General features: G+C 34.3%; 1 protein-coding gene across 4 annotated transcripts in view; it reads right to left on the bottom strand.

Moving 5' to 3' along the window:
- Nucleotides 1-1,161: 1,161 nt before the first annotated feature.
- The window catches only part of LOC117411313 (tau-tubulin kinase 1-like), a 97,769-nt gene continuing 86,704 nt past the window's right edge, over nucleotides 1,162-12,226 (bottom strand). For all 4 annotated transcript variants that reach the window (XM_034018627.3, XM_034018628.3, XM_034018626.3 and 1 more), the window contains 2 exons: nucleotides 3,542-5,127; nucleotides 1,162-2,286 (listed from right to left, as the gene is read on the bottom strand). In XM_034018627.3, the coding sequence (XP_033874518.1) occupies nucleotides 1,830-2,286; nucleotides 3,542-5,127 (2,043 nt within the window). In that variant the 3' untranslated portion in view covers nucleotides 1,162-1,829. The remainder of the gene's footprint in view (nucleotides 2,287-3,541; nucleotides 5,128-12,226) is intronic.

Genomic DNA, 12,226 nt, shown 5'->3' with positions numbered 1-12,226 from the left:
TTTCCTTGTGTTGCCTCAATGGTTAATAACATTAAAGGTTGACATTTTAGACAGCCTTCATTTTACATGTAATAAAGATTAGCTGAAGTGTTCAACAATGTGTAGCAAGTTGAAGAACCCAAACCTCTACTGCCTGGTTTTGTCAGCTTCTGATATATATTACATATTCAAATGCCTTAAAAAAAAAAAAAAAAAAAAAAAAAGATTTCTATCATCTTTTTTGCCAGATAAAAATAAAGATGTGTTTCTTTTCCAGAAATAAATACATTATATACACAATTTGATTAAATTATTATTACACACTGAAAATCATTCGAAGTATTAAAAGGCATGCCCATTTTCATAAAAGGGGTACAACGGAATCCAGGGCTTATTCAGTGCTGCTGTCTCATGTTATTTTTCTTCTGAGTCCAGACCAAATAAACATTTTGAGGTTTGCAAGACCTTAAAATTTAGCAATTTTTACCACTGTGAGAAAGAAATGAAACAATCGCATACACACCTACATAAATACATACATACATACATACATACATACATACACATATTGTACATACACCACCATAATATTCTTTTAAAACATACTTTTTTCATGTTGAGTTGGGTTAACATTTGTTTAAATGTATTGAATTCAAAAAGTTTGATGGGAGTACCGGGTAATTATCAAGCTATTCAGTATTGTGCCTGTGGCTATAAGATAATAGGTAAGAGAAGGTCAAGTGACAAGGATAAAACAAATGACCTTTTAATCATTAAATTAATAATACAAATTAACTCAATGGCATAACCTTGTTGTATAACATATAATGTATATGTTATAATTACATTAACTCCTTCACTATATACGAAGGCTAAGATCGACTGATGCCTTTGTGTTTTTGGAGCTGCAAGGACAATGCAGTGTATTGAAAAATCAGGGCTACTATAACTAATGGCATGTGTTTGATGTCACTTTAAAACAAATACCCACAATTTGCCTAGGCAAAATGTTATTTTGTTTCTCTTTATATAAAGAAATTGGAAGCCTTTTTCTTTCTTTTTTTCTTTTCTTTACTGCTACGGTATGTCCAAAATGGTCTGCATAACAATGGGACTTGCAAAGACATATCATTCCAGTCTAGCAAAGAGCTATTTTAAGCCCCCCCCCCCCCCGCCCCTTCAAATAAAACAAAAAACAAAAAAGAAAACACAGTTGCTGCATACTTGTTCCTCGATGTACGTCAAGATTGCAAGTTAAAAAGTTGGGCTTATATAAAAAAATTAAAAAGCTACATAAATGTAACTAATAAGCAGCAATTACTGTGCTCAAAGCTTTTTCTTTTTTGGGAAAATGGAAGCTCTGATAATGACAAAGTCCCTTTGGTGCTAAATCCTTCTCACCAATCTAAAGAATGCAATAGTTGTAAATTCTCTGTTAATATGCACTTATAGCGTGTTTACTAAGAACAATTATATCAATGCATGCTCTCCTCATTCTCAATTCAAAACACAATTATTGCAACACCAAGTGATTTGCAGTTTCATAATACTACTGAATAAAGGTCCCATTACATTAATATTATATAGCATACAATACACATCCAGCCCTACTATATATATAGTAAATACACATTTATATGTTTATGAATGTTTATATATAATATACAGGTAGGCAGGATTGGGAAAAATGCCACTGCCAGTTTAACGGTTTCTTCTTTACAGCATGATATCTTAAGATAGAAAGAAACCACAAACATGCATTTGGTCTGGCCCAGGACTTGAGGCAGAATTTTAAAGTAGATTATAAGCATGAATTATCATGTAAAACATACTTTTAAAAAGCAAGGTTATTAGCTGGCAGTAACCTTGCTTTCAGGAACTTCTTGTTTTCCTTTTGTGGGCTTGATTTGTATTTTCGGTCTCACCCTCCTTCCAGGCTTGCCAGCAGGTGACAGGGGTGAAGAGTCCTCTGTGATCCCAGCAGCCTGAGCTTTTGGCTTAAATGGAGGGGCGTTGTTTGCTCGGAACGAAATATACTGCCTCTTGACTTCAGTGGTCACTGGCTGCCTCCGCTGGCGTGATGGGGAGGGGCTGTCTGTTCGGGAGGTGGAGTAGCTCCTCGGGGAAGCACTGAGGCTACGTGGAGTGGGGAATATGTGGCTCCTAGATGACCCACGGATGGGCATTCTTGGGCTACCAGGGTAAAGAACCGGGCTGGTTGAAGGCTGGGGCTGCGATTGCATCTGTTTTGACCTCAGGTCATAATGGACATTCATGCTTGCATGCCCTGTTTTTTGCTCTTGAAGCCTGCAATGCAAGAAATAATACTTTATTAATTTAAAATTGTTGTCAATAAGTAAAATGTTAATAAAGGAGTACAGAACATGTTTCATTTTAGATCCTTTCCACAATTACATATGATGGCACTTTGTCTTATGATAACATAGTTAATTAAAAAAAAAAAAAATCCCAGATCTCTATTTAGACAATAAGGTAAAAAGTAAAGATTTGGATTAGAATATTTGTTATTTTTGCATATCAAAATTAAATCCACAGATCTCTGCTGTAAATTAAAACATTTACGTAATCCCACCCTGTGATGTAAATCAATTGATCTGACTGTAGACCACTGGAGTAAAATTGATGCACACAGCACCAGATGTAATTTGGTATTTGAAATATCTGCATATCCCAAAATGAAAGTATAAAAGCTAGCAAAGCACCAAAAGATATTCAGCACAACAATAATCTGAGCCAGAGATAATGATGCTAATTATGATAATATGTAAGAAAACGAACTAAAACATTTTTTCACTCCTTTAAAATTAGTATTTCTGTAATAACCCCAGATCCTATGATGCTGTGTCTGCTGTGCATCCCAAGATAAGAACTGCTATGAATACGAGTCCTTTTCAAAATATTATACAGCCAAGAAAGTAGAAAGGAAATTGAATCTGAACTAAATACTGTTATTACTTACTAATGATGTGGCTTGCTTTCTACTTGGCACTGAATAAATGTTAATGTAAATCAAAGGGCTTTCTGTTTGTTTCAAATCATCCCGACACAATGACCTTATATGGCAATATACTATCCACTGCATGTCCAATGAAGCGGAGATGAAAATGTGATGTTTAAGTTTAAAGAAAAGTAATCTCTCTTAAACTTAAACTAGAAATTAAGAGTTTGGGGGTCATTTTTGATCGTGATCTATCATTTGAGACTCATATTAGCTCTAAAGTATCTTTTTACCATTTGAGAAATATAGCCAAACTTAGACCAATTATTTCCATATCTGATGCCGAAAGACTAACGCATGCCTTTGTTTCATCTAGACTTGATTATTGTAATGAACTTTTTTCTGGTGTCCCAAAATGTGTGGTATATCGCTTGCAGCATATTCAGAAATGATTATTTATAATATGTTAAATGAAGAATGCTTATTAATTTAAATCCCTGGTAGCTGTATAAAGATACTATGCTTTTGTAGATATGCTTTTTGAATATAAACTCATGCAAAGTTATAAAAAAAAAAAAAAAAAAAAAAAAAAAGCATACATACCTATTTACAACTGTAGATTCAGATTTCTGCACACTAGGTACTGTCTGGGGGGGTGAGGAGGGGATGTTGGATCCTAAATGGGTTGAAATCTTCTTTACAGGCGTGACAGGTCTGGGGATTCTGCTATTAGACCTCTGTATTTTCTGCTCCTTGTCCAAAGATTGTGCCTTCTGTACGAATGCCTTTTTGGGGAAAGAATCATCAGAGTCATGGGTGTCTTCTTCAGAGCCTGTGGTTGACAGAGTTTCTGAGGCTCTTCTGCGATCATCCGCAGAGGAGACCGAGGATGAGGCCCCGGAGGTCAGCCTCATCAAACGGCCCTGACGTTTCTCCATTATTAGGCGAGCCAGATCTGGCTGCTTTGCCCTCTTGTACAGCCATTCTTTGGAAGAAAGAGGAGCTGAATGCTCTGATCCAGTGTCGTCTTCGGACAGCAAGATGGGTATTCGGCTCCTAAATCTGTACATTAGGACATTCCTTAGCATAGCTTTCTCTGCTGATACACTGGGACCTTCTAATGGTAATTCAGATGCTTCTTTAACTTCTTCAGGTAGTGGCCCCTCCTGTGGCAAACCATCTTCCTCCACAATGTTTTGATCAGACACTACGGAGACCAAAGCAGGTAAATCTTCTTCTGCCTTCTGATCATGTTTGTTTTCAACTGAAACATCAAGGATTTTAAGTTCTTCTGCAGGGCTTTGAGAAGAGCTTTCAGACTGAATAGCAGCCGGCACAGAACTTTCAGCTTCTGCCTCCTTTTGAGTAGAACTAAACTCACCATTCTCCTTCATTGTTTCTTTCTCTTGAAGCTTTTCTTCAGCCAAAGGCTCTTCAGTTGGACAGAAGAAATCAAAGTCGTCCTGTCTAAACTGCTGGCCACTGGAAGACATGATGTTCAAATGTGACTTTTCAGCAATGTGGACAAATGTACGCTCAACTTTGGTGAATGGAGAAGATGTGGCGGTGATTGCAATCAGTGGCTTTGGTTCAGATTTCAGAACTGAGGACAGTGTCCCAGGCTCGGAAACATCCAGTTGGCTACCCATGGGCTGAGGCCTCTCACTCTGAGGGGTGATGGCAGCCATTGTTCCCAAATCTACATCTGGTGCAAGGTCACCAACTATTAGGGACTTTCTCATATCACCTGGGGAAAATAAGACCAGGGTTTTGGAACCTTCTTCCATTTCAAGGTCTCCTTCTACAGTTGAGGCCCTGCCCTTGGATTCTTTTTGATCATCGGCAAGGAGAGTGGATGGGGCTCCATCCTGGCTACGCTCCGTGCTCTTCTGACTGAGCTCACTGCTTGACTCGCTGTGGGGCTCTGCTTCTTCTTTTAGCACGTCTTGCTTCTCTTCATCCTTTTCTTCTAGTGGTGTTACATTAAACTCATGGCGATGTGGCAAGTGGCCAGTTAAGACAACTGCTAGGAAATCCACTCTCTTTGTTCTTTGATGTTGGTGTAGGCCGTGTAGTCGCAGAACTTCTTTTTCAGGGGCCTGGTCCCTTGATCTGTATTCTTCATAAGGCAGACAAGAAGGCACCAACAAAGGCAGACCATTGTGCTCAAAAGATTTGGGGGACAGTACCTGAAACAAACAAGGTAAAGATTTATTAAATCAATGTTTACTAAGGCTGTGTTTGAAATAAGAAATGCCTTTTTCCCCACTGGTGTCATGGAACAGAATGTAAATTTATATTAAACAGATACAAAAAAAAAAAAAAAAAACACATTATATATGTGTATGGCCTGATGAGATACAGTAGAAACTGAAGACTACTAGTAATTAATCAGAAATAATTGTTTTAACATATCTGCAGCTCACCTCCACTATCGCCAGCTAACAGCACTACACCATTGGGAATCACTAACTTGATAAAACTGACAGAGCTTAACAAAGGGAGTATCCAATTCAGCTCATACGAAACCTCTTTATACTGATCCACAATACTACAATAAATACATGTATGTCTAAATATTCTATTTTAAGTTCTCTTTTCATGAAGGTTCTTACTAAAATACACAAAAGTAATCAATTAAAAAAGGATGTCCCAATACTTCTATATATGTCATTTGTACCTATTTCATTTGTTACCGAAATAAACTTTCACAGTGTCTGCTTTTAATAGAAAGCAAATAGGTTAAAAATATCATCACATCATCAGTTTGTATAGGTCATTTGTTCTAAAGTCTTCTTTGAAATGTACAGTCGGCATGGGATTCAGATTCAGACTGCAGATCCACCTAACCTCTATGCAGCCACATTAAGATGATGTCAGCTATTTATCCAGCAAAGTCATACATTTTTTAATGTGTGTTATGTAAGAAGAAGTTTGGAACTCCCAGATCCACTTAAAAGCTAAGGAAGGGCAGTACAGTAACAACAGAAGTTCAACCAATAAAGCATAGAAAGGATTCCTTTGATTGCTAGACAGGGTCATTCTGGTCTTGTTAGCACCCATTCCCATTATGAACAAAGAATATTTATCAGACATCTGTCCTGCCAACCACAACCTACTCTACAACACTACACATCATCATAGGCATTTAACACAGGAGACCATGCAACTTCTTGTAGTCTTAGTACAGCTTTGTTTAAGCTTTTTTATTTTGCTGCAGATGGTGAAGGGGTGGGACAGATGGTATTATCAACTATTAGAAAGGGGATTACCTGTAGTACCAGGACCAGTACCAGGTAGTACTAATGGGTTGACTTCTTACAAGGAACTATATCCAGAGAGCTCATTTTAATGCTGGTCAGCAGTTGCCAAAGTGGACCCAATACATTTGAACCCTCCAACACCACTCCTTCAAGCAGGATTCACTATCATGCTGAATTGCTAATGAGAGTTATTTTTCGTTCTTATGCACATTTTCTTTTCAAAAACAATTAGGTTATTCCATTGATTCAAAACAGAAATATATTCTAATATTGCTGCTTTGTAGATTAATAAAATAGTAGTTTGTATACCCAGGTTTTTAAAAAACATTTTACGTAGTATATGTGATTGTATGTAAAATGCCTAAGACTGGACTACCATTTGTAACAAATCTATAATTACTGTCCCTATTTGAAATCGTATTAACAGATAAACAAACATACAGTGGTCAGGAATTAAACTACCAGCACCGTACAGTATTCTATAAATGCACTGAATTTGATGTTTTTATGTTCTTTCAGCAAGAATCATTCCATTTGAACAGCAATATAAGCAGCCTTATTTACTTGCTTTTTTCACTTATATGAAATCAATAAAAAAGACACAACAATGTTTTAAAGTCCTGCCCCAAAACTTTTAATAACATTTTGGTTGTATACAAGCTTTTCCAGATTGTCTAGATTACATACATGAATAAAAAAGGCACAAAAATCCATTACACAGCTTTTTTTTTTAAATCACTCAGCCCATTTGTGATTTCAAGTTTTTCTTAGATAGTGTTTTGCTTTATATACAGCTGATAAGCACATTGTTGCATGCTAATGTGCATATAATGTGTGTGTGTGTATATATATATATATATATATATATATATATATATATATATATATATATATACACACACATATATATATATATATATATATATACACACACACACATTAGTAACTTGTATCAAAAAGTTTAAAATACATGCTTTGCTTGTAGATATTACAAGCCTACTGTACAGTGTTATTGCGTTACAAAACTGATTACATTTTTAAGAAAGGGTATTTTTTATTGAAAAGACACTCACGGATCACCTATTTGCAATAAAATCAAAATTTTACACATTTTTTTAAATGAATTTCAAACTAAAACGATGTTAATGATGAGGAACACTGAAATACAGGATGCTGCGGGATGTCACAAGTTGTACAGGCGTGTTTAAAGCTATGCTAACTGGGAGATTATGTAACTTTCAAAGAAAGTTAAATGTTAATCTCTAAATAAATATTATAAACTGTATCCTGTACAGTAACCAAAAAGACAACATATCCACATCGTATTTGCAATCTAGTACATTCACTGCACTGTTATGAATTTACTGATACAGTACTTATGAGCATATACCAGTGGTCTTGGGGTTACGGGTTAAGGGGGATAAAGTATATAACTTCATATTTTTTTCTGGGTCGCTTAAAACGCTATATATATATATATATATATATATATATATATATATATTTCCTATTCCCCATTACTAAACCATCAATAAAAACAACTACTAATATGACTACTTCTACTACTACTATATTATTATTATTATTATTATTATTATTATTATTATTATTATTAGCAATAGTGGAATTTATACATTTTAAAACCTAAACAAGGGTCGTATAATGCAATTATTCCTTATTTATGATACTGTAAACAGAGGATGTAGCCAAATTTAGCTCTAATTTAATAGTTGATAATAATAATAATAATAATAATAATAATAATAATAATAATAATAATAATAATAATAATAATAATAATTACAGAATCTCAAATTGTGTAATTAATTATAGGTCATATCAGGCACTGAGGCAACATCACTGATTTTAAAAGCATGCAATTTGTAACAAAATCCCTTAATTTTAAATTAAAATAAAAGATACATGAACAAATAAAATAAGTGGTCCCATGTAAATATTGGTTTACAGTAAGATTTTAGAATTGCTATTTTAACTATTTTGAGGTTTAAATTTAAGAACAAACCACCCATGCTCCAAATAAGTGGCTAGATTATGGTACATACCTTGTAGGCCACCCAATGCACACTAATTCATCTTTTAAATTATTCGCTTAGAAAAATAAAGTAAACTCTGACAAACTGACCCTTTCACAACTGACTGGGCTTTGCCAGCTGAAAGGCTAAGACAACCACTTATAAAAGGCGAATGAATGGGCACAAAACAGCTTGTACTGTTCCACGCCTGGATGGCTTACTTGCTGTTCAAAAAATGCATTTCTCCTAAAACTACTGGAACAGACTATTCTGATAAGATTCAATGGTTAAAAAATAGCCCTAGAAATGGGAAGTTTTAACATTTTGTAAAATATATTTTATTTTTCACTGACCCGTGAGTATCCTTTTACCAGCGCCAAGATACAACAACAGCAAAATAAATAAATAAATAAATAAAATTATTAAAATAATTGAAGTGCTTCATGCAAGAAGAGCTTACGTTTTTTTCAGTCGGTTTTTGTATAGCTATTTTCATTGTTTTATGGTCAGGAAAAAACCCTCATGAAATTGCCTTTGGAAATCTCTATGTGGGCAGTAAAGTGGTGAGTGAACTGGATTTATAAATGGTAATGTTACAAAGCTCATGACTCTCGTGAAGCACCTCTCGTTGAAAATGAATACAGTGAATGTGTGAAATACAGCATGTTTTTATACAAAGACTAAAATACATGCAGACAAACGCAAAATTGTTTACCTTAAAACACCCAAAATTTAGCAGCTTGTTAAAAAGGAACATATACATTCATTATACAGTATATTAATGCCTGATGCAGTGTCATTTACGAAAGAGAGCCTTTTACAGAGCAAATCCTTACCTAAATTTGTTTTGTGTTGATGAAGCCTACACCCTTTTCTTTTCATATACAAAAGGGTAAATAATTACCAGAAATTGGTATTTTGACTTACTATGAAACGTTTTTTTTTTTTTTTTTTTTTAATACGAATTTTGCTACTGCTAACATTTAAACTCAACTTCACGTAAGCTCTTTGAGGTGTATTCTGAACACCTCAATCAGCTTTTTTGATCAAAATGCATAAGTGGGCAAACAATATACTTTCAGGCAACTGAATCTAATAAGTTAATAGTCTGGTTGATGACAATACTTGTTTAAAATTCAAGTTTTAAACAGTGATATCCCTGATTTAGACCCATAAAACAGTTTGTATTTAACTTTCTGAACAGCTGACCCAAAAGTCTTTTAATTTGCCATGTCTTTTTTTGGATAAGACACCTTGAAAACAGCCTGAACAAAAATATATTTTGTTATGGCTTGTGGTTTCAATTTTAAGTTAGGTAATCTGGCATAACAAGTAATAGTTTTCTCCTAAAAATAATAAATAACGTATGTGTAATTCTTCTTTTCATTGTCAACATTGTGGCAACCTTTTACACTTGTAACTTTAAAGTCTGTTTCAAAGCTATTTTCAAAATGGCTGCTCTAGTGCACTGATAGTGTAAGGATTATTGTTCAAATTGTCAAAAAGGTAACACAGTAAAAACGATCCATGATGTGGTACGGAACAGAAAAGCCACAGCACTTATTATGTTTGCTTGTTTTTTAAAATCACTTTTCCTGCAGTGATTCAGAGGACAAATCTCAAACCCCAGTGCACTAGAGTGGCCATTTTGAAAAGAGCTTTGAAACAGAATTTAAAGTTATAAGTGTAAAAAGTTGGCAGGATGTTAACAATGAAAAGAGAAATGACAGGTACGTTATTAAAACAGTTGTAGCGGTATATTTTTCGGAACCCTGCTACTTACTCTTTAAGGTACCCTGTAACAGATCATCACATTCTGACTGCTATTTAGCATATGCAAACAATTGCATTAAGTGCTTGATTAGGCAAAATATAAGCAAAGTCTAAAACATCAAACCAACATAAAAAAAAAATAAAAACAATGAATTTACTAAACAGTGGGTAATCTCAGCATTGCAGTGCTTGCATTCATCATAGCAACACAAAGTATTTACTTTATAACAGAAGAATAACCTCCACTATAGATTATGTTCTTGTGTAACAAAAATTAAATTATGACACAGCAGTCTCACACTTCATTACAATTACAAAGAAGACATTAAATAACCCTGTAACTGTTTTCTTTTTGGTTACTCTCCTATTGTTACTAGGAGAATTATATAAATCAAACAGTTCATTGAAATATATAGTCATCATCAGTAACGCATCAATAAGTATTGCACTCAAGTGATGTACATGGAAGAACACTGTAATAGCAGCAAACACTTTAATGGCACCTAGTAAACTATGGTTTCCACTTACTAAGATAACTCTTTGGAAATAATCATTACAATGAAGTGAAAAACACTAAATAAAGGCATGGTGAATCATTTACTTGCATATTACATTACGTAAAGTAATGATACTAATGTACCAGTCCTAGCTGACTAAAGCAATTACAAATAGGTGCTGGTCTGCTTTGTTAAAAAAAAAAAAAAAAATTATATATTTTCTAGACCATAAGGTATAGCAGTTTATAACAATGGTATTACATATATTGTACAATACTTTTTTTTTAACAGGTAACAAAAAAAGTTTTATGCCTTATTTGCTAACATGTTGACAGTTGTTTTACGCACATCTAACTTAGACAGTACATTCAAGCAAAAACTGATTACATAGCCTATGATCAAAATATCTGTACATTACACTAGGCATTTCTCTAGTAAATGTAACAGGAGCAAAAGTGTTATTTTTGTGGCTTTAATTTGTGGCTCCTTTAAAAGTTCTGTGAACTAACTGTGATGTACAATAGAGGAGAACAACTGGATGACATACAGTACTGCTTCATTTACACAAGCATTGTAAAGAGCAGCAAAATCTATGCTTTTTATTTAATCATACCCAAAGTGTAGCTAATGGGTGAATACAATATAATTTCTGTTTTGTGAACCTAATACTTCAAAAGAAAAAGTAGAGACATTTTAGTCAGTTTCCATAATTTAGTCAGGGGACCACAAATGAGTGATTGAAAGGCAATGTATTCCACATAACAGAAAGAATGTCCAATCTTCTATTGTGTACTATAAAAAAGCAAACTGTGTTTGATACTATTAGATAGACTGTGCTGTCGGCAAAGTAATTATCAATTAGAATATATAAAATAATTACTATGAATGAATCTGAAACCAAAGAAATACTACAATGTGTGAACACTGCAATCACACTTCAGTAAAATGCAAAAAGCTATAAATTTAGCCCATGCATATTTGACAAGAACACCAAGCAACTTTTCTTTTACCATCTCTTGTATAGAACTACAATCTCACAGTATAGAACTACAATAAACTGCATATAGGCCTAACACTGTTTGACACACATTATTAATAGGCAGCATTTGTTATTTTTAAAAAAATATACTGCAAATAACCTATGTCCCAATTTTTCTTTCTGTATGCAGAGAAACCATGAGTGAAAGGTCTTGTCAGGGCATGTATTCTCACTAGGCAAAACTGCATCTTCTATCACACAAAATTGCTTTTCTAAATAGAACAAAGTGACTTTCAGTTTCATTTTAAACTGCTGCAGCAAGTCATGTCTGCATGTTATTGCACTATGTTAGTAGCAAGACACAAAACTGAACTTTTATTCATAATAGATTTCTTTAAGGTTTAAACTCTTGCATTAGTTCTCTTCTTTGTTCAGCTGCTACTGTACAGAGCAGATTTTAAACAGTGCAATGAGGTATTTTATAAAGGGGCTGTAGTGCATTGCAGGGGAAGGTGGGGGTATACGTGTTTGTTAAATTCATAAATGGAAGCACTGCTCTCAAAACAGAGAGACTTAATATTTCAGACACTGATTTAAACACTGGATCCCAGTTAGCTCTTCCACCCACATTTAACTCAGCTCAACTATTTTTTTACATGTACTTAACAACATTGATTTTAACGTGTAGTTACAGTCACCAACATATGATGCCTACAATTGGGGGGGTGGGGGGTTGAAACTAT

The sequence above is a fragment of the Acipenser ruthenus genome, chromosome 6 (assembly GCF_902713425.1).
Source record: "Acipenser ruthenus chromosome 6, fAciRut3.2 maternal haplotype, whole genome shotgun sequence".
Taxonomy (NCBI): domain Eukaryota; kingdom Metazoa; phylum Chordata; class Actinopteri; order Acipenseriformes; family Acipenseridae; genus Acipenser; species Acipenser ruthenus.
Note: the sequence above shows the minus strand (reverse complement) of the source record. Positions and strands in the feature narration are given on the sequence as shown.